General features: G+C 36.3%; 1 protein-coding gene across 4 annotated transcripts in view; it reads right to left on the bottom strand.

Moving 5' to 3' along the window:
• Positions 1-5,099: 5,099 nt before the first annotated feature.
• LOC137616548 (perlucin-like protein) overlaps positions 5,100-20,906 on the bottom strand; it is a 20,146-nt gene continuing 4,339 nt past the window's right edge. For 2 of the 4 annotated variants that reach the window (XM_068346393.1, XM_068346394.1), the window contains 2 exons: positions 20,775-20,906; positions 20,028-20,328 (listed from right to left, as the gene is read on the bottom strand). The exon at positions 20,775-20,906 is cut by the window's right edge and continues 39 nt beyond it. In XM_068346393.1, coding sequence (XP_068202494.1) covers positions 20,084-20,328; positions 20,775-20,906 — 377 coding nt within the window. In that variant the 3' untranslated portion in view covers positions 20,028-20,083. Of the gene's footprint in view, positions 5,579-9,623; positions 9,795-12,579; positions 12,637-13,237; positions 13,392-20,027; positions 20,329-20,774 lie in introns of those variants that run through there. The other 2 variants (XM_068346395.1, XM_068346396.1) reach the window with 2 other exon arrangements.

Here is a 20,906-nt window from a genome sequence, read left to right as displayed (position 1 = left end):
AAAGAGGAAGACTATGAGGACTAGGCTACCGTCTCGGCCAGCCAAGCCTCTTAGACAGCAACAGCAACTGCAATTGCCATTGCCTTCAGTGCCCCAGATGGTGGCACAATCCCCGACCACATTCCAGTGGGTACCCCAGGCTGTGTCGACACAGTCTACGGCATTCACCCCAACGTTCGAAGGGCAGTCTACTTCCTTTCGAGCAAAGCCTAGAGGAGCAGCCAGAGGCTCGTCTAGGCGCCCCTCAAGGGGAAGGGGATTCAGGGGTGGTCGCGGTCAGGGAGGCAAGACCTCAGGACGGCAGTCCAAGTGAGATGATGCCGGTAGGAGGGAGACTTCAGAATTTTCAGGATTGGTGGACCTTCGATCCCTGGGCCCACAGCCTACTCAAGAACGGACTGGGCTGGAGCTGGTACAGCACTCCACCCCCGTGCCCTCGGTTTTTCCAACACTCCACCCCCGTTCTGGAGGAGTACGTCCAAGAACTGTTGGAGAAAAAAGTGATCCGAAGGGTGAAGTCCATCAAATTCCAAGGGAGGCTGTTTTGTGTTCCCAAGAAAGACTCGGAAAAGCTCAGAGTCATTCTGGACTTGTCGCCACTCAACAAGTTCATAGTGAATTGCAAGTTCAAGATGCTAACACTGCAACACATAAGGACCTTACTGACCAAGAGGGCATATTCCGTCTCCATAGACTTGTCAGACGCCTATTGGCACGTTCCAATCAACCGTCGACTCTTCCCCTACCTAGGGTTCAAGCTACAACGAAGACTATACGCCTTCAGAGCCATGCCATTCGGGCTAAATATAGCCCCAAGGATCTTCACGAAGCTTGCGAGCGTAGCTCTCAAACAATTACGCCTAAAGGGAATTCAGGTAGTAGCCTACCTGGACGACTGGCTGGTGTGGGCAGCATCCGAGACAGAATGCTTGCAAGCTTCCAGTCAAGTGATCCAGTTCCTAGAGTATCTAGGCTTCAAGATCAACAGAAAAAAGTCTCGACTTTCTCCATCTCAAAGGTTCCAGTGGCTGGGAATCCACTGGGACCTAATGTCACACCGTTTCTCCATCCCGGCGAAGAAAAGGAAGGAGATAGCGGGTTCTGTCAAGAGACTTCTAGATTCCGAAAGGATATCAAGACGCGAACAGGAGAGGGTACTGGGTTCTCTCCAGTTTGCTTCGGTGACAGACCCAGTGCTAAGAGCACAGCTAAAGGATGCAACCGGAGTTTGGAGAAGTTATGCATCAAACGCGCGAAGAGATCTGAGAAGACCAGTCCCGCTTCGGCTACGTACTCTTCTCAGGCCTTGGTCTCAAGCCAGACATCTAAAGAAGTCGGTTCTTCTTCAGCCACCTCCCCCGTCGGTGACGATTCACTCAGACGCCTCGAAGGAGGGATGGGGAGGTCACTCTCATCGGAAAAAAGTCCAGGGGACTTGGTCCAAGCTATTCAAGACCTTTCACATAAACTTTCTAGAAGCTATGGCAGTGCTCCTTACCTTAAAGAAAGTCTCCCCGCGTCACTCGATCCACATAAGGTTGGTGATGGACAGCGAGGTAGTTGTGAGATGCTTGAATCGACAAGGATCGAGGTCACCACCTCTCAACCAGGTGATGTTGGCCATCTTCCGATTGGCGGAAAAGAAGAAGTGGTACCTGTCAGCAGTTCACCTTCAAGGAGTCCGCAATGTGACAGCGGACGCTCTATCCAGGTTCACACCGATAGAGTCGGAATGGTCCTTAGACGCAGGATCATTCTCCTTCATTCTGAATCAAGTCCCAGAACTGCAGATAGACCTCTTTGCGACGAAAGACAACAAGAAGTTGCCCCTGTACGTGTCCCCGTACGAGGACCCCTTAGCGGAAGCAGTGGACGCGATGTCCCTCGACTGGAACAGATGGTCCAGGATTTATCTGTTCCCTCCTCACAACCTTCTGTTGAGGGTCCTCAACAAACTGAGATCCTTCAAGGGGGTAGCGGCAATAGTGGCCCACAAGTGGCCGAACAGCGTGTGGTTCCCCCTGGCATTGGAACTACGGTTGAAGTTTGTACCGCTACCAGATCCAGTTCTGACCCAGCAAGTCCAGAAGTCGACTGTCTGCGCTTCATTACAGAAAACCCGGACCCTGCAGCTCATGATTTTCTCTCCCTAGCGGTGAGAAAGCGTTTCGGGATTTCGAAAGCCAGCATAGACTTCCTTGAGGAATATAAGTGCAAATCTACTAGAAGGCAATATGAGTCATCTTGGAGAAAATGGGTGGCCTTTGTCAAGGCGAAGAATCCGCAGGAGATCTCGACAGACTTCTGCTTATCTTTTTTCATCCACCTCCATGGTCAAGGGTTGGCAGCTAACACGATTTCGGCGTGTAAGTCTGCTTTGACAAGACCCATCCTATATGCCTTCCAGGTCGACCTCGGTAACGAGATCCTTAATAAAGTTCCGAAAGCCTGCGCTAGGCTCAGACCTTCAGCACCTCCAAAGCCCATTTCATGGTCTTTAGACAAAGTTCTTTATTTCGCTTCTCTGTTGAGCAATGAGGAGTGTGCGTTAAAGGATTTGACACAAAAAGTTATTTTCCTATTTGCACTCGCGTCCGGGGCCAGGGTTAGTGAGATTGTAGCCCTCTCGAGAGAGGCAGGTCGTGTTCAGTTCCTGGATGGGGGAGAACTGAACCTGTTTCCGGATCCTACGTTTCTCGCCAAGAATGAGTTACCCACCAACAGGTGGGGTCCCTGGAGAATCTGCCCTCTGAAAGAAGATGCATCTCTATGTCCAGTAGAATGCCTAAAGGTCTATCTTCGTAGAACTTCAGACTTCAAGGGTGGTCAACTATTCAGGGGAGAAACATCAGGCTCAAATTTATCTCTGAATCAACTCAGAGCGAAAATCACATATTTTATTCGCAGAGCGGATCTTGACAGTACACCCGCAGGTCAAGATCCGAGGAAAGTTGCCTCATCCTTAAATTTCTTTAATTGTATGGATTTTGAACATCTCCGTTCATACACTGGCTGGAAGTCTTCCAGAGTGTTCTTTCGCCACTATGCGAAGCAAGTAGAGGAACTAAAGAGATCTGTGGTAGCAGTGGGTCGCGTCGTTAACCCTACTGTTTAACTCTGCGAGGAACAGTGGTTTTAATTGGGACGATTAATTCCAGGGTGAGTGTGTAGTTACATACTGTACTACAAACTAAGTGAGGGCACTGAGTTGCCCACGTAGACTGTTCCATTTCCAAAGGTGAACCTAGCATAAGTGCAGACATGTGTGCCGAGCGTTTCTAACGCTAATGTGATTAATTTGTAATACAGACTTTTATGACTTTGATACCTTGGTATCTTAAAAGTGGCAATAATGTTTTTTCTTTCAGATAAGCAAGTTCTGTTTACTATCATACTTATGCTTAAAGTTTTGGGTTATCCTCTTCTTATATATATATATATATATATATATATATCTATATATATATATATATATATATATATATATATAATTGTTGTTAACCTATCTATTTATTGTCTGTCAATAAACTTGTTCTTGAGAACCTTGCGTCTCCTTCACCTGTGTCAATTTATTGGTATAATTGAGCATTCATTCTATGTACTTTATCTGGGATAATTCTAATAGAATTGTTCCTTTATGCAAGCTATGTTGCATTGGTTTATGCTTTCCCTTAACGGGAGGACTCCGTCCCATAAGGGGACGGTGGCGGTTTTACAAGTTTCCTCCTATGCGGATATAAACCTTTGTCCAATACAAGTATTGTGCGGAGAACTGGTCGATATTTCATATTGACGCAGTGGTTCTTTACAAACTATGCTTTACTTAATATAGGGTGAGACCACTATATTAGCTTGCCTGGTATTCATACATAAGTATATGTACTCTTCGAGACTTTTCCAGAGTCTAGTAGGACTCTTCCCTGTAGGGGGCAGGAAGCTCTAACATGGTTTATAGTTAGTTGAAAAGATGTATAACGGTAACATCTTAGGTCTCTAGGTCTAGTCGACCGGGAAAAATTACCTCCGGGGAGTACGGCACGTTCTGAGAATCCACAGATACAGTAATGCTCTGGTATACTTCCATCAGGACGACATGGCTTGAGCCCAAAAAACGGATTTTGAGCGAAGCGAAAAATCTATTTTTGGGTGAGATGGCCATGTCGTCCTGATGGACCCGCCCTTGCCTTTCTAAGAAAGGGCTGTAGGACCCCTCCCTACATACAGTTTCTGTAGCACCTCGTGTACGCTACAAGGAATACAGATGGCGCCAGGATTGGCGCCAGGCACGCTTACGAAACTGGAGAAGAGGGAGCCTTGGGAGCGGCTCCCCCTTTTTCTTTCCCGTTTTCGTTTCTTGCCAATTGACCCCTCGATGTGTTATCTCTGTTTGGGGTGCAGATTGCCATGTGGCGTGTCAAGAATACGTCCTCTGATATGTCGCGATATCCCTTTCATTAGGGATATTCGCTCCAGGAGTTAGAATTCTGGGTACCTTAAGGTAAATTCTCTGGGAATATCGCCGTAGTTGTAATATACCCTAGGAAGCTACCCTATAGGAACTTCCATCAGGACGACATGGCCATCTCACCCAAAAATAGATTTTTCGCTTCGCTCAAAATCCGTTATATATATATATATATATATATATATATATATATATATATATATATATATATATATACATGTATAATTTACATATATGCATGAAATTTATATATATAGATAGATAGATAGATAGTATAATATCTCTTTAATTGAGATGGCCGACTACATTGACAAAACGACCATATATGTGTGGGATACTTTTTTATTATAAACTACAACTAATTTTATATATTTTTCCAAGTAGATCTCTTTCAAATTTCCCACATCCTAATCTATCCTATTACGCAATTTAATTTTCTAACATTTCCTACCATAATAGGAATACCTACTAAATGCCGGCCGTGTTCTCTCAGTATATCGCACTGTATTTCTAAGTAGATATTAAATGCAAGCATATATTTGATACTAGAAAGGCTAGCAAGGGCAGTATTCATTAAATATGTAAAATAATATGCTTTATACTGCAACTCCGGGTGGAATGAAAAAAATTCTGCTTATTAGTTGCAAGAGATTTATTTTTATTGTAAATACAGGTATTGTATACGTCAAAATACACTACAATGTTTGAAAAAAGTTGCACTTCAAGAGAACATTACAATTTGTATTGATATTAATCCCAGCGTGAGAGCCGTATCATTTCCCCAGTTTAAAATTTATCATGCCTTTTTATAAAACAAAAAATTCTGAATGATATATCTTTAATTATGTAGTCCGTAAGAGTGAGCTTACCAAACTGCCTCGCAGATAACACCTGCATCACTGTCACAATGGACGTCATTGAAATAGAAATGAAGGTCTTTATCTAACACTGCACAGTTTTCTTGCTTATCACCATCAGGAGCCTGATTGTTAGAGCAACCGAAGTTGGCCCAAAAGGGCGTTCCCATCGGCACATGAGTTTCGTCATCCCATTGCCAGGTGCCTTCGGCAGCCTCGTCTGTTGCCCCTATCCAGAAGCTGACGGTTGTTAGTTCTGTTATGAATATAAAGTAAAATATTTAAGTTCTTTCAAGGTTTGTTACAAAAATCTCCATTCTTATTTTGATATCGTCAACAGATTAATAATAACTTGGAATAGTGGAGTGACAATTCCCGTCTTTTTTTTTTTTTTTTTTTACTGTAGTATAAGTTATTTCAATTAATACTCTATGACACTCATGACCACAGTATTATTTTATTTTGTATTTTGAAGTTACTACTTAATCCAAATCAATATCCGCTATTTAGGATATGCATCTTAAAGGTGTATTTTGAAGTTACTAAGCTATTTAGGTAATGAATCTCAAAGGTGTTATTTGTAGTTACTACTTAGTCCAAATACGTATACGCTATTTAGGAAATGCATCTCAAAGGTGTATTTTGAAGTTACTTCTTAGTCCAAATCAATATACGCTATTTTGGAAATGCATCTCATAGGTGTATTTTGAAGTTACTTATTCGAAATCAATATACATTATTTAGGAAATGCATCTCAAAGGTGTATTTTGAATTTACTTCTTATTCGAAATCAATATGCATTATTTAGGAAATGCATCTCAAAGGTGTATTATGAAGTTACTAATTTGTCCAAATCAATATACGGAATTTTGGAAATGCATCACAAAGGTGTATTTTGAAGTTACTACATTAGTCCAAATCGAAATACACTATTTAGGTAATGCATCTCGAAGGTGTATTTTGAAATTATTACTTAGTCCGAATCAATACACTCTATTTTGGAAATGCATTTCAAAGGTGTATTTCAAAATTACTGTCCACTCCAAATCAATATACGCTATTTAGGAAGTGCATTTCAAAGGAGTATTTTGAAGTTACTACTTAGTCCAAATCAGTATACGCTATTTGGGAAATGCATCTCAAAGGTATAATTTGAAGTTACTACCTAGCCCAAATCAATATACGCTATTTAGGAAATGTATCTCAAGGGTGTATTTTGAAGTTACTACTTAGTCCAAATCAATATACGCTATTTAGGTAATGCATCTCAAAGGTGTATTTCAAAATTACCGTCCACTCCAAATCAATATATGCTATTTAGGAAGTGCATTTCAAAGGAGTATTTTGAAGTTACTACTTAGTCCAAATCAATATACGCTATTTAGGAAATGCATCTCAAAGGCGTATTTTGAAGTTACTGCTTAGTCCAAATCAGTATACGCTATTTGGGAAATGCATCTCAAAGGCGTATTTTGAAGTTACTGCTTGGTCCAAATCAGTATACGCTATTTGGGAAATGCATCTCAAAGGCGTATTTTGAAGTTACTGCTTGGTCCAAATCAGTATACGCTATTTGGGAAATGCATCTCAAAGGCGTATTTTGAAGTTACTGCTTGGTCCAAATCAGTATACGCTATTTGGGAAATGCATATCAAAGGCGTATTTTGAAGTTACTACTTGGTCCAAATCAATATACGCTATTTGGGAAATGCATCTCGTATTTTGAAGTTACTGCTTGGTCCAAATCAGTATACGCTATTTGGGAAATGCATCTCAAAGGCGTATTTTGAAGTTACTACTTGGTCCAAATCAATATACGCTATTTGGGAAATGCATCTCGTATTTTGAAGTTACTGCTTGGTCCAAATCAGTATACGCTATTTGGGAAATGCATCTCAAAGGCGTATTTTGAAGTTACTGCTTGGTCCAAATCAGTATACGCTATTTGGGAAATGCATCTCAAAGGCGTATTTTGAAGTTACTGCTTGGTCCAAATCAGTATACGCTATTTGGGAAATGCATCTCAAAGGCGTATTTTGAAGTTACTACTTGGTCCAAATCAATATACGCTATTTGGGAAATGCATCTCAAAGGCGTATTTTGAAGTTACTACTTGGTCCAAATCAATATACGCTATTTGGGAAATGCATCTCAAAGGCGTATTTTGAAGTTACTACTTGGTCCAAATCAATATACGCTATTTGGGAAATGCATCTCAAAGGCGTATTTTGAAGTTACTACTTGGTCCAAATCAATATACGCTATTTGGGAAATGCATATCAAAGGCGTATTTTGAAGTTACTACTTGGTCCAAATCAATATACACTATTTAGGAAATGCATTTCAAAGCCGTATTTCAAAATTACTGTCTAGTCCAAATCAATATACTCTATTTAGGAAATGTATTTCAAAGGCGTATTTCAAGGTTACTGTCCAGTTCAAATTAATATACACTATTTAGGAAATACATTTCAAAGGTATAATTTATAGTTACTGTCCAGTCTAAAACAACATACGCTATTTAGGAAATGCATCTCAAATGCGTAGTTCGAAGTTACTGCCTAGTCCAAATCAATATACACTTTAAAAGATGCATATCCAAAGCATAGAGTTAGCCCACGCTTTATGCAGTTCTATACTTCGCGATTGCATTTATATGCCACACAAGAACTTGAAGACCTATTTAAAAAAAATTGAATATTTGCAATAAAAAAATCTCGCGGCCCGATGATTTCAAATAGCCAACGCTCTGGGCTTGCTTAGTGCCACTTTCCTCTCTCCCCACCCACCTCGTCCCAGCTCTCGCTGTACACTTTATGCTCATTTTTTGTGTTAAAATATTTCAGCCATATTTGAAATAAACCGGATTTTGATTAAACTGGTGCTTCACGTAACTATGTTCAATAATAATACATGTAATATTCACAATTTAGTATTGTATTCCTAAATATGAACATAGCAAATTATAATATTTTCCGTTGTTTACGTTTAAGCTTTCCAAATCATCTGATTAAGGCGTGCTGCAGAAGGATACAGTACTTCATATTTCCTGAAATAAAATTAATACTAAGATATTTATGTTTTTTTTTTTCAATTTTTAAAATAAGCTGCATTTCTGTATTAGAAAGTATAAAGATAAACACAATATGTGAGTTATAACACAATGTTTGCATAATAATTCACTTACTGTTCACAAATCGCAACCACCATCTACTTTGGCAAAAATGTAAACAATCCTAGTTGTCAGAAATAAATGTTTTTGGTTATGGAAGCCTTGTAATACTGTAAAGATAAAATTCAGTCTTATTTTTATTTTACTTAAACACACAACTAAATTATACTATTATACTGAGCATATATAATGTAGAGTCAATCCTTCAGAACTATTCTGCGAGTTGAAATTTTTTTTACAAATATGGAAAATTCAGCAGTTTTTTGTTAGGCTATTATTGTGGCTGTATGCATTAACGCAATGATTATAAGGTTACTAACGATACTTTTGTCATTATCTTTTAATTTTCAAACCCATTGAAGTAGAAGATGGGATGAATATTATCACCGGATTACTGTAGATATCAGACAGCACTGCGCCAGAGACAACGCATCAGGAATTGCGCCATGCTTCAAGTCACTTTTGTAGAACTTCGTATAAAAAGGGTTAATGGTCGTCGTATAAAATATGTACTCATAGTTAATCTTAAATTGTATACATATTGTACAGAACAGTATTACGCTACAGTGTTTATTAACTACGTATTGTACTTTAAAATACTGTACAGTATATAAATGTAAGCTACGTGTGCAGTGAATTGTCAAAGTAGAGTCGTTTGAACGAATGCAGCGAACACTTACAGTACAGTTAAACTGTACTGTATTGATATTACTGTACATATATTACAGTAATATACACTACAGTATCAGCGAGTGTTATACGGTGTAGTATTACTAGATAGGAACAACCACCAAGTAGAAACAATATATGCTATGTAGGAAATGCATCTCAAAGGCATAATTCGAACTTACTGTCCAGTCCACATCAATATATGCAATGTAAGAAATGTCCAGTCCAAAATCAGTATACTCAATGTAGGAAATGCATCTCAGAGGTATATTTCCAACTTACTGCCCAGTCCAAATCAGGATACGCTATTTATTAAATGCATATCAAATGTTTATTTTGAACATACTGTCTTCTCCAAATCAATATACACTATTTAGGAAATTCATCTCAAAGGATATATAAGTTGAGTAGATATTTTTTTTTCGTTCATTCAAATCGAAATTAGATACAAATGACTTACTATTGTCGTAGATGTGATCAGTGATGGCGCGTAGAGTATCAGCATTGTCTATTTTGACAACTCGTCCTTGGAACATCTCACAGAATTGCTTCATGCCCTGATAGGTTCCTTTGGTGAAATTGTCTACTATTAGACATTGACCCCCAATTAATTCGAACGGGTCTGGGCACACTGTTGGGGACACAATTTCATTAGGAGCCTAATTTTACTATTCTTTGCTGCATATAAGAATCAGTTAATTCTTTTAGAAAATGTTTAATACTCGTACATCCGTTCTTTAAATTTGCTTAAGGAATTGTTTGATGCATTCTTTCTTTACCATTCTTTTGAGAAAGTGTTATGTTTTCATCGTATTAAGTTTCATATATTCAATATTACTTTTGGAGATTATGGATGTATTTAATCCTTAGCATTATCTTATGAAATAATAATTTTTGGGAAACAATAAATACATTCATGGTTTAGATATCAAAAGATCTGGAGTGAATATCAATATGGAAGAAAGGTTCTCCCTACACTTTAAAGTAAAGACACCTATCATGTGGTTCCTCAGAAATTACAATTGTTTTACGGAGAGACTAGTAACAAGAACCCGTGCTAGCATAAAGCTAGCATAGATATAATAATGATAAAGAAACGTCAGTCAATTATATATGGAAATGTCTGCAGAGCCCCGTTTATATTTTGTGTGTATATATATGTATGTACATATGTGTGTGTTTAAAGCAAAATTAATATATTGAACTTGACTTATAATTCAGTGTGGTTACCTCTACTGGTAGAGTAGTGGAAGCGTCTTCAGAATATGGAAAGCTCAGCAATTTATATATATATATATATATATATATATATATATATATACATATTCTTACGAAGCTGTGCTATTGTACATTAGATAATATATTAATGTATTTTATTTATTTATATATTTCATTTGTGCTTTGAAGAGGTGAATACCCAGTCCTTAAGATTAGTTCCTCTCATGTAGGTATAAGTGTGTTATGTAAATTACGTAAGACTTTCGTTGTTAATTTATTTGCATTCTTCATTCAAGTCAGTATATGTAAATTTACGTTATTTTTAAGAATTGACTTTTTATTTCATATATTTTGTTACAAAGTCTTACGTAACCTGTTTGGAGAGTGTTATATGATCCATACGAGATATGAACAAGGGCTTATGTAAATCTTTTTTATATTTTTATGAGGTATTGCGACATGTTTGTGAGAAAATACGCAATTTTTATATTCGCCACATGTTTTGGAAGGATCGAAAAAACCCCAGCGTTTGATTTTTATCTTTTCTTTTATTTCCGAGAACAAGGGTGGGCTGAGCTAGCTGAGAGAGATTTGTCTTGTTGTGGCATTGATACGCGTCTGAGAGAGTACTTTTTGGCAACCTTACGCCCTTCAGCAAACCCCCAAGCTCCCAGATCTCGGACCTTGAATATTCTGGAAATAGCTAAGTCATATATATATGTGCCCCCGGGGTTGCATAGCAGCAGAAGAGAAACAGCCGTCCTGTGAAAGAGCCAAAACTCCCTCTCTCTCTCTCTCTAGTGTGTCCTCTCCAAAGGGATTTTGGGCCCCAAAGTAAATCGTGTGTTGAAACAATACGAAAGACGTTAAAGGAAATTTTAAATTTATTGTGTTGGGGAGAGTGTTGGTATTATGTAAATTTTTGTAACTGGCCCTGTGTAATTAAGATACGTGAAGTTAGTAAATTTATCAGTTACCTTATATAATATCTTCAAGAGTTTAAGCATTTGAGAGTAATTATTTGTTGGGTCTTAGTCTAAGGTTTTATTCAGATTTAATTTCAAGTCAAGTGATTATATAATTTTCAGAGCAGAACGTTTTTGTCTTAATCTTAGTATTGTTCAGACTTAATATTTCGAGTGATTTATTTTTTTTTTATGTAAATTAGTTTCAAATTGTTGTAATTTATATAGAATATATTTATTTTGTAAAGAGTGTATTATTTCAATCACCTGTCTTTATTTCATACTCGCTCGTATCCTGTTAGTGAATCGAAGTAAGAAGTTTTTTTAATAGATCTAATAATAATTACCCAGTTTTGTTTTGAGTATACTTAAGAGACATTTGGATATTCAGTGTTTTTATATATTGCTGTCTGGGAGATATATAACTGTCTCAGAGCTCGGGCATTAATATTTTCTAGTGTAACAGTTTTAATGTAAAAACCAACAGGTGAGTTTGGAACTCGAAAGGGTTGTGTAGCTTGCCAGTTGTAATATATATAATATTATATTTAGGTTCCCAGACACGGGACCATAATATAATAATATTGTATATATATATGTATATATATATGTATATATTTTATATATATATATATATATATATATATATATATATATATATATATATATGTGTGTGTGTGTGTGTGTGTGTGTATGTATTTTAATTAAGGAAGCTATAATTTTTCAGATACAAAATATTAAATATTTGATTGATATAACTAACTGTTTTCTGTTCAGGTAGCATTGTATATTAACCATATATATATATATATATATATATATATATATATATATATATATATATATATATATATATATACATATATATATGTATATATATATGTATATATATATGTATATGTATATATATATATATATATATATATATATATATATATATATATATATATATATATAACAGTTTACCTTGATATCATAGCGATGTAAGTCTTCTGGTTTTCAGCAAGTTTTTGAGAATCAGGTTCATGGCCCCACCTATTTTTCACTAGCAAATTCTTGTACTTTCTCACCCAAGCAAATGCTGGTACCCAATTACTACTGGATTGTATGTTAGAGTGATCAAATGGCCGGCCAAATGTGGGACAAGTGTTATAATACTAGTAAAATTGTCCTTATTGGCTCATTAAATCTTACAAAGGCGGCCAGTGGATTTGTCACACCTTTATTTCTTACCGTAGGCTTTAGATTCTCGTAGAATTTCAGATGAGGTGGGCAGGTAAGCCGAAGCCCCTGAAACAATAAAGAAAATTGGTGATATATATATATATATATATATATATATATATATATATATATATATTTATACAGTATATATATATATATATATATATATATATATATATATATATATATATATATATATATATATATATATATACTTAAAAAGGCTTAAAAAAGAAACTGAGGAAATCAAATAAATCCCTCTATTCCAACTTATTATGAGAAGAGGGCCAATGTGTATGGGTCGAAATACTGTATAGTGAGTAGTTTGTTTTCCTTATTTTTATGGGACGCTTTAAGAGACTTGCTAAACTGTTAGCTTGCAGTTAGAAGAAATATAAGCACACATACATACATACATATATATATATATATATATATATATATATATATATATATATATATATATACATATATATATCTATATATATATATATATATATATATATATATATATATATATATTTATATATATATATATATATATATATTTATATATATATATATTTATATATATATATATATATATATATATATATATATATATATATATATATATAAAGTTAAGCTTGTATACCGATTAATGTGTTTATTCATGAAGGCAACTCACCCAAACACGCCATCAGCACAACGAAAGCCTTCATCATTGTCGATTCCTGATGTTATTCTGACGAGTTCAAGCTGAGAGGTGTTATTGCGAACTGAAATCATGAGATGAATTGCAAGAACTTAGAACTTCTTTCACAGTATCGCATCTCACCTGTTCCCTTCCCACCCACCCAGAGGAGTAAAGAAAATCCTAGTATTTCGATTGGCCAGAGGTAACATGAAACAACTGTCGCAAAAAAGTAGTCACTGTGACGTAAATTATCAAGAATATCATTCAATCTTGTTTTCATTTGTTTGAGGCATCACTCGCAGTTGAGTGGATAAAAATATAGGCTAGTTATTTCCATATAAACATAGAAATTCTATGTAAAGTAATTAAGACGACAAATGGGTGTAATGGTCATAAGACGATGAAAATATAATTTCATTTGTTGGGATTTGTACATTTACAAGCATTTCCAATTCCTTCTTTTCACTTGGAAGTTTTTTCTTGAAAGTACAGTCCAACTTGAGAGATCGTACCCAACACTGGCCAACTGTTGCACTAAAACAATCGAGCCCTACACAGCTACTGAATTCATCACTAAAGCGATCAGACCTTACACTGATGTGATCTGCCCATACACTGAAGTTATTGAACCATACAACCAATAAATGGATAGTGTACTGAAATAATCGAACTTTACACTTAAGCAATCATGATCTACTCTTCGACCAGACTGTACACTTGAGCGATTGAACCCTACAATGAAGCAAGAGGAACCTACACCATGGGACCGGACCATTCACTTAAGTACAGTAGGCTGAAGCACTCAGACCTTAAACCAGGAAATGAATGCTGATTGATCCTTGTACCGAAACAATCAAACCTGGCACGGGTGTGCGTAGGTATATATATATATATATATATATATATATATATATATATATATATATATATATACCTATATATATATATATATATATATATATATATATATATGTGTATATACACATATATATATACATATATATATATATATATATGTATGTATGTATGTATGTATGTATACGTACGCACACATATATCATCATCATCATCTCCTACGCCTATTGATGCCAAGGGCCCCGGTAAGATTTCACCAGTCGTCTCTATCTAGAGCTTTTAATTCAATACTTCTCAATTCATCATCTCCTACTTCACGCTTCAGAGTCTTCAGCTGTGTAGGCCTGGGTCTTCCAACTCTTTTAGTGCCTTGTGGAGGCAAGTTAACCGTTTGGTGAACTAATCTCTCTTGGGAAGTGCGAAGAGCACGTCCAAACCATCTACATCTATCCCTCATAATGATCTCATCCCCATATGGCATTCGAGTAATCTCTCTTATAGCTTCATTTCTAATCCTGTCCTGCCATTTAACTCCTAATATTCTTTAGAAAGCTTCGTTCTCAAATATACAAAATCTGTTGGATATTGCTTCATTGTCCTACCACGACACATGTTCATACAGTAACAGCGACCTCACTAAACAGATATATAGTCTTGATTTTTATATGAAATTTCAGGCGATTTGATTTCCAAATTTTACTCAACCTTGCCATTGACTGATTTTCTTTTTTAATTTTTTCATTAAATTATAGTTCTCAATTCTAGTTCTAGATCATAGTTCTTAAATACTTAGATTATTCTACCTCTGTAATCCTTTCTGCTTCCAGTGATATTTCATCTTCCATTGCATGTTCCTTTTTCATCATATCTATCTTTCTTCTGTTTATCTTGAGCCCAGCCTCCTGTGATATTTCAGGCATTCTGGTAACCAAGCATTGCAAATACTGTGGCGTTTTTCTAGTAAGGACAGCATCATCAACATACTCTAGATCAGTTAATTTCCCATTACCAATTCAGTTCACCATCTACCACTGTTCTACGCTTTACAAAATCCATGAAGATTATAAGCAACATAGGTGACAACACATTCCCTTTGAGTACTCCGCTATTCACTGGAAGAACATTTGATAGGACTCCACTAACATTAACATTGCACTTGCTATGCTCATGAACAGACTTAATCAAATTTGCATATTTAGGTGGAATTCCATATTAATACAGTAATCTCCACAAAATTGGCCGGTGCACACTATCAAAGGCTTTTTCATAGTCCATAACTGTCTCAAAATGAAAATTTGGTCAGTACAACTTCTACCTTTTCAAAATCCTGATTGTTCATCTCTCAACTTTTCATTAATCGTTCTCTCTAGTCTCTTTAGAATAAGTATACTCTATATTTTCATGACAACTGGCGTAAGTGTGATACCTATTATTATTGCAATCAGTCAAGGTCTCCTTTTTTTTTACCATTTTCACCAACACTCCTAATACCCGTTCATCAGGTTTTACCTTTTCATGCCACATTCTACAAAATAATCTTGTAAGTATTCTGAGGGTCACTTCATTTTCAGCCAGTATCATCTCAGCAGTTACTCCATCGTATCCTGTTGCTTTCCATCTCTTAAGTTTTCTAATAATAGCTTTGACTTCAAACACACTGAATTCATTATTAGGCACATCAAGGTCTTCATCAGCTTCAGGTATATCAATCAGATTATTCCCTTCGTATCTCCTATTCATGACCTTACTTGAGTGTTCCATCCAATGTTGCCTTTCTTCATCCTCTGTTGTTATAACAGGTCTATCTATCTTTTTGATGGGCATATGCTTCTTTGTCACCATAGAGATTTCGTTAATAATTCTATAAGCCATTCTTACTCCATTGCCACTCCCTGAATACATAGCTTTGTCAGCCTCATCTGCTTCCTGTCTAAATATTTTCTCCAGTCATTCCTGGCTTTTCTTTTGACCTCGCTATCTATACTGGAATACTTAGCCTGCTCTACCTTGTAATTTTCATTACTTCCCCGGAAACTTTCAACAATCAATTTCTGTCTTTGTCTCCATTTTATAGTTCCCCACGAATCATTTGATATTCATGGATTTCTCCTTGTAACTGCATGGCCCAATACTTCACTATCAACTGACTAATGTATGTTGTTAATATCACACCACTCTTTATCAAGTGTCTGCTCTTTGTCTCTTGAAGTCTCTAAGACTGCAAATCGATTCCTACATTCAATTGCTAAAGTTTCTCTGTGGCCATCTTCTAGAATCTTGGTTGCATCAAACCTAGGTATTTTATATACATTTTTGTTGGGTGCTTTCAGTTTTGATTTTAGTTTGGCAATAAGGAGCTGGTGATCACTACCAATATCTGCACCTTTATAGCTTCTTACATTTCCTGGAGTCTTCCTTCTCTATTTATTAATTGCTGTGGGATCTATTCGACTTTTGTAATTGCCACGCAGTGAAGTCCATATACAGGAAATTTGTGGATGTCCTAATACTGAAAAAGAGTACCTCCAATTAAAAGACTGTTTGTTTAACTGGAACTTATGAAATTTGCCCCGTTTTCATTTGCAACTTCGCCAAGACCCTCAACACCCAACTTTAGCATTGAAGTAACGAATTTTAATTTTCATATCTCTGGATTCTCATCTTTTACACTCTACAGTTCATCATAGTATTCATCATCCCTTTCTTCAGGATAATCATTTATTGGTACATAGCAAATTAGAGTACTTAAATTGCACTACTTTGATCTAAACTTTGTAAGTAACAATCTACTATTTACAGCTTTCCACTATGTTAATGCATTTTCTGCTCTTGGTGTCATCATCATTCCTATCCCTTCCCTTCCAACTCCATTTGTCCTTCCTGAATAGATATGTATATTGCCTTGGTCTAAGGTTTCCTTACCAATCCCCTTACAACGTGTTTCACTTGCGGCCAAGATATCCAAATAGCTTAATGCATTTCCTGCACTTTTTACTTTAACTAAATCTGGTTTCCAGTAACAATATTGAGAGGTAAGAAAAGTGCATGGGTTCCTAGTAACCATACTAAGATGGAAGGAAAAAAAGTATAGGTATCTAATTACCAGATTGTGAAGGAAGGAAAAGAGCGTAGGTTTTTAGTAACCAGACTAATAGGGAAGGAAAAGAGTTCTATTAATCAGATCGAGAAGGATGAAAAAGAGCGTACGTTTCTAGTAACCATACTAAGATGGAAGGAAAAGAGTATATGTCCTCAAGTAACCAGATCGAGAAGGAAGAAAAAGAGCGTAGGTTTCTAGTAACCATACTAAGATGGGAGGAAAAGAGTATATGTCCCTAGTAACCAGATCGAGAAGGAAGAAAAAGAGCGTAGGTTTCTAGTAACCATACTAAGATGGGAGGAAAAGAGTATAGGGTTCTAGTAACCAAACTAAGAGGGAAGGAGAAGAATATAAGCTTCTAATAACCATATCGAGAACGAAGGAAAAGAGCGTAGGTTTCTAGTAACCAAACTACGAGGGAAGGAAAAGAGTATAGAGTCCTATTAACCAGATCGAAAAGGAAGGAAGAGAGCTTAGGTTTCTAATAACCAGACTGAGAGGGAAGGAAAAGAATATAAGTTTCTAGTAACTAGATCTAGAAGGAAGAAAAAGAGTGTAGGATTCTAGTAATCATACTAAGATGGAAGAAAAAATAAGAGTATAAGGTTATAGTATCCATGACTAAGAGGGAAGGAAAAGAGTATAAGTTTCTATTAACCATATCGAGAAGGAAGGAAGAGAGCGTACGTTTCTAGTAACCAAACTAAGAGGGAAGGAAAAGAGTTTGGAGTTCTATTAACCAGATCGAAAAGGAAGGAAAAGAGCTTAGGTTTCTAGTAACCAGACTGAGAGGAAAGGAGAAGAGTATAGAGTTTTAGTAACCTGATTGAAGAGGAAGAAAAAGAATTTAGGTTTTTAGTAACCAGACTGAGGGGGAAGGAAAATAATATAGGTTTCTAGTAATCACATCGAAAAGGAAAGAAAAGAGTGTAGGTTTGTAGTAACTAGACTAAGCGGGAAGGAAAAGAGTATAGAGTTTTAGTAACCAGACTGAGAGGGAAAGAAAAGAGTATAGGTTTTTAGTAACCAGATTCAAAGGAAAAGAAAATGTCATAGATGTTTAGTAACAAAATTATTGGATAGAAAATAGCCCATGTTTCTACTAACCAGATATTGAAGTATAGAAATGTGTGGATTTCTACCAAATAGCTTAGAGTTTTTATCCTCAGATTGAAAGAAAACGATTATGGCTGTACGTTTCTTTTAAGTAGAACCTATGGAAAAGAAAATAGCAGAATCTAAGTAGTAGTAGTAGTGTCTCAGTTTAGGATTTAAGCAACCAATGACAAACGCTTTTAATTTACTTAATTCTACAAAAAGCCGGATGAGTGATCAAGGTAACAGGAGGAGCCTGAAATTAAGTAGAAATTTTTCAGCTACCCACATCCAAGTAGATGATGTCTTAAACTAGAGACCGGCATTGCTTTGATGTATTGCCTTAGGGCCAAAATTGGAGGATTCGCAATGAATCACGCACCGCGTCAATCCCGTAATACATGGACGTTTGGCTGTATTGCAATGCTGGTCTATTGCTCACATAGATTGCTTTGCTTATACTTTCATATATTCGTTTATTTCGTTTTTATTATCCTTAATAACAATCATGTTATTCTAGTTTATTAATGGGGAGAAACACTCCTTGAAGCTAAGACAATGAACTGCTTTACAGTTTTGAAATAGCAATAAAAAAATCTTTCTTTCTTTTTTCAAAGCCACAGTTCTGCATTTACGATAAAGCAAGTTTCAGCCCTAAACATTTTGACCATTATCATGTCCCACATGAGGAGTAAGTACATTTTTTAAATATATTGTTGATTTATTATCTTTCTTAGCTTCTTTGCCGTTTGAATCTTTAACCCTCACCTGGTTTCTGCATTTTTCATGACATGGAGGGCTAGAGGGAAGTTGATTTTCAAGGTCTAGGGACAATCGGTGACATTTGTGGTCAGGTCAGGGGGTCAAATTTGGGCTCTTAAGTTTTTTCTGATTTCACTTTAAATAATCAAGATACTGGAATGGGGGTTGAACCATTGTATTCCTCTCATTAAGTCGCATCGAATGGTGTACTTTTTTTTTTTTTTACCTCGAAAGGTCAATCCGAAATAGTGACCCCAAAGGATAAAGGTTCAATGATTTTCTACGTGTTTTGCGTGATTTTGGGACCGGTTGTTCTTCGCCTCGCTTCGTTGTTGCTGACACAAAAATAATCTGTCAGCCACAGTTGGCATTACCTAGCACATGCCTCGTTCGACACGAGACCTGCGCCATAAGATTTCCTAGATGCCTCCGCATCGAACTTTATTACCCTTGTCACGATTGGGCCAGTCGTTTGCCCTCCTGATCCGAAAATGCTTGAACATACCCACATGCTCACAAACATCTCATACTCAAGTTTTCTTTTGCTACCCTCTCGAATACTTTTATTTCCTCCAATTCTCGACTAGCATATTAAGTAAATTTTTGATTTTCAAAAATTTATGACCGTTTTAGAAATACATAATCGAATTTCTTTCAAATGCATAGAATACCTTACATATCATCTCGATATATTGTACAGTGTTTATAAAGAAATATGAAATACAATAATATGAATATGAGGCCAATATTTATTAAGTCTGTAAAACAATTTCCTTTATACTGCATATCTGGCTGTAATAAGATAATGTACTTATTAGTTGCAAGAGATTTTTTTTTTACAGTAAATATAGGGATGCATCTAAATGCAAAAGAGCATTATATTTTCTTTTTTTAATTAATCGCAGCATGGTAGTTGTATCCTTTTCTCAGTTTAGAATTCATTATGACATTTTATAAACCAAAAATTCCTGAATTATACTTCTTTATTCACTTAGATTATGTAGTCCTATATAAGAATGAGTGTACTAAAGTACCTCGCAGATGACACCAGCATCACTGTCACATTTGACGTCATTGAAATAAAAGTGAAGATCTTTATCTAACACTGCACAGTTTTGCGATGTACCGCCATCAGGGGACTGATCGTTGTTGCAACCGTAGTTGGCCCAGAAGGGCGTCCCCATCAACACATGAGTTCCGTCTTCCCATTTCCAGGTGCCTTCAGCAAACTCGTCAGTTGCTCCTATCCAGAGGCTAACAGTTGTTAATTCTGTAATGAATTAAGTGGAATTATTTGAAAGTTATTTTCCTTATTTTAATTTTGTCAACAGGCATATGTTAATTGGGGACAGTGTAGTGAGAATTCTTGTATTTTTTGTACTGTAATTATAAAAGAATAAAAAAACTCATGCCGAAAGATTGGTTAACTCTTATAAGTTATTGTCATTAAAATTCCATAACTCTAACGACTAAAATGTGATTTTTATGGGATATTCTGCCAATAAGTAGAGAACGATACTCTAGATCAATCTTGAATCGAAGTATGCTACTTTTTTTATTGGAAAGATTGGAAAAACCCAGCCTATACTAAAACACAAATTAGGATTACATAGCCTTGAGGTCAGTTTCAAGTAATGTAAAAAAGAAGGCGTATTTCGAAGTTACTGCCCAGTCCCTTTGGTTCATTCAAATCAAAAGGAATTACAAATGACTCACTGTTGTTGTAGATGTAATCAGAGATAGCGCGTAAAGCTTCAGCATTGGCTATTTTGACAACTCGTCCATGGAACATCTCACAGAATTGCTTCATGCCCTGATAAGTTCCTTTGGTGAAATTGTCCACTAGAA

Source organism: Palaemon carinicauda, chromosome 22 (genome assembly GCF_036898095.1).
Source record: "Palaemon carinicauda isolate YSFRI2023 chromosome 22, ASM3689809v2, whole genome shotgun sequence".
Lineage (NCBI taxonomy): Eukaryota > Metazoa > Arthropoda > Malacostraca > Decapoda > Palaemonidae > Palaemon > Palaemon carinicauda.
The sequence above is the reverse complement of the archived record's forward strand: the minus strand, read 5'-3'. Positions and strand labels throughout refer to the sequence as shown.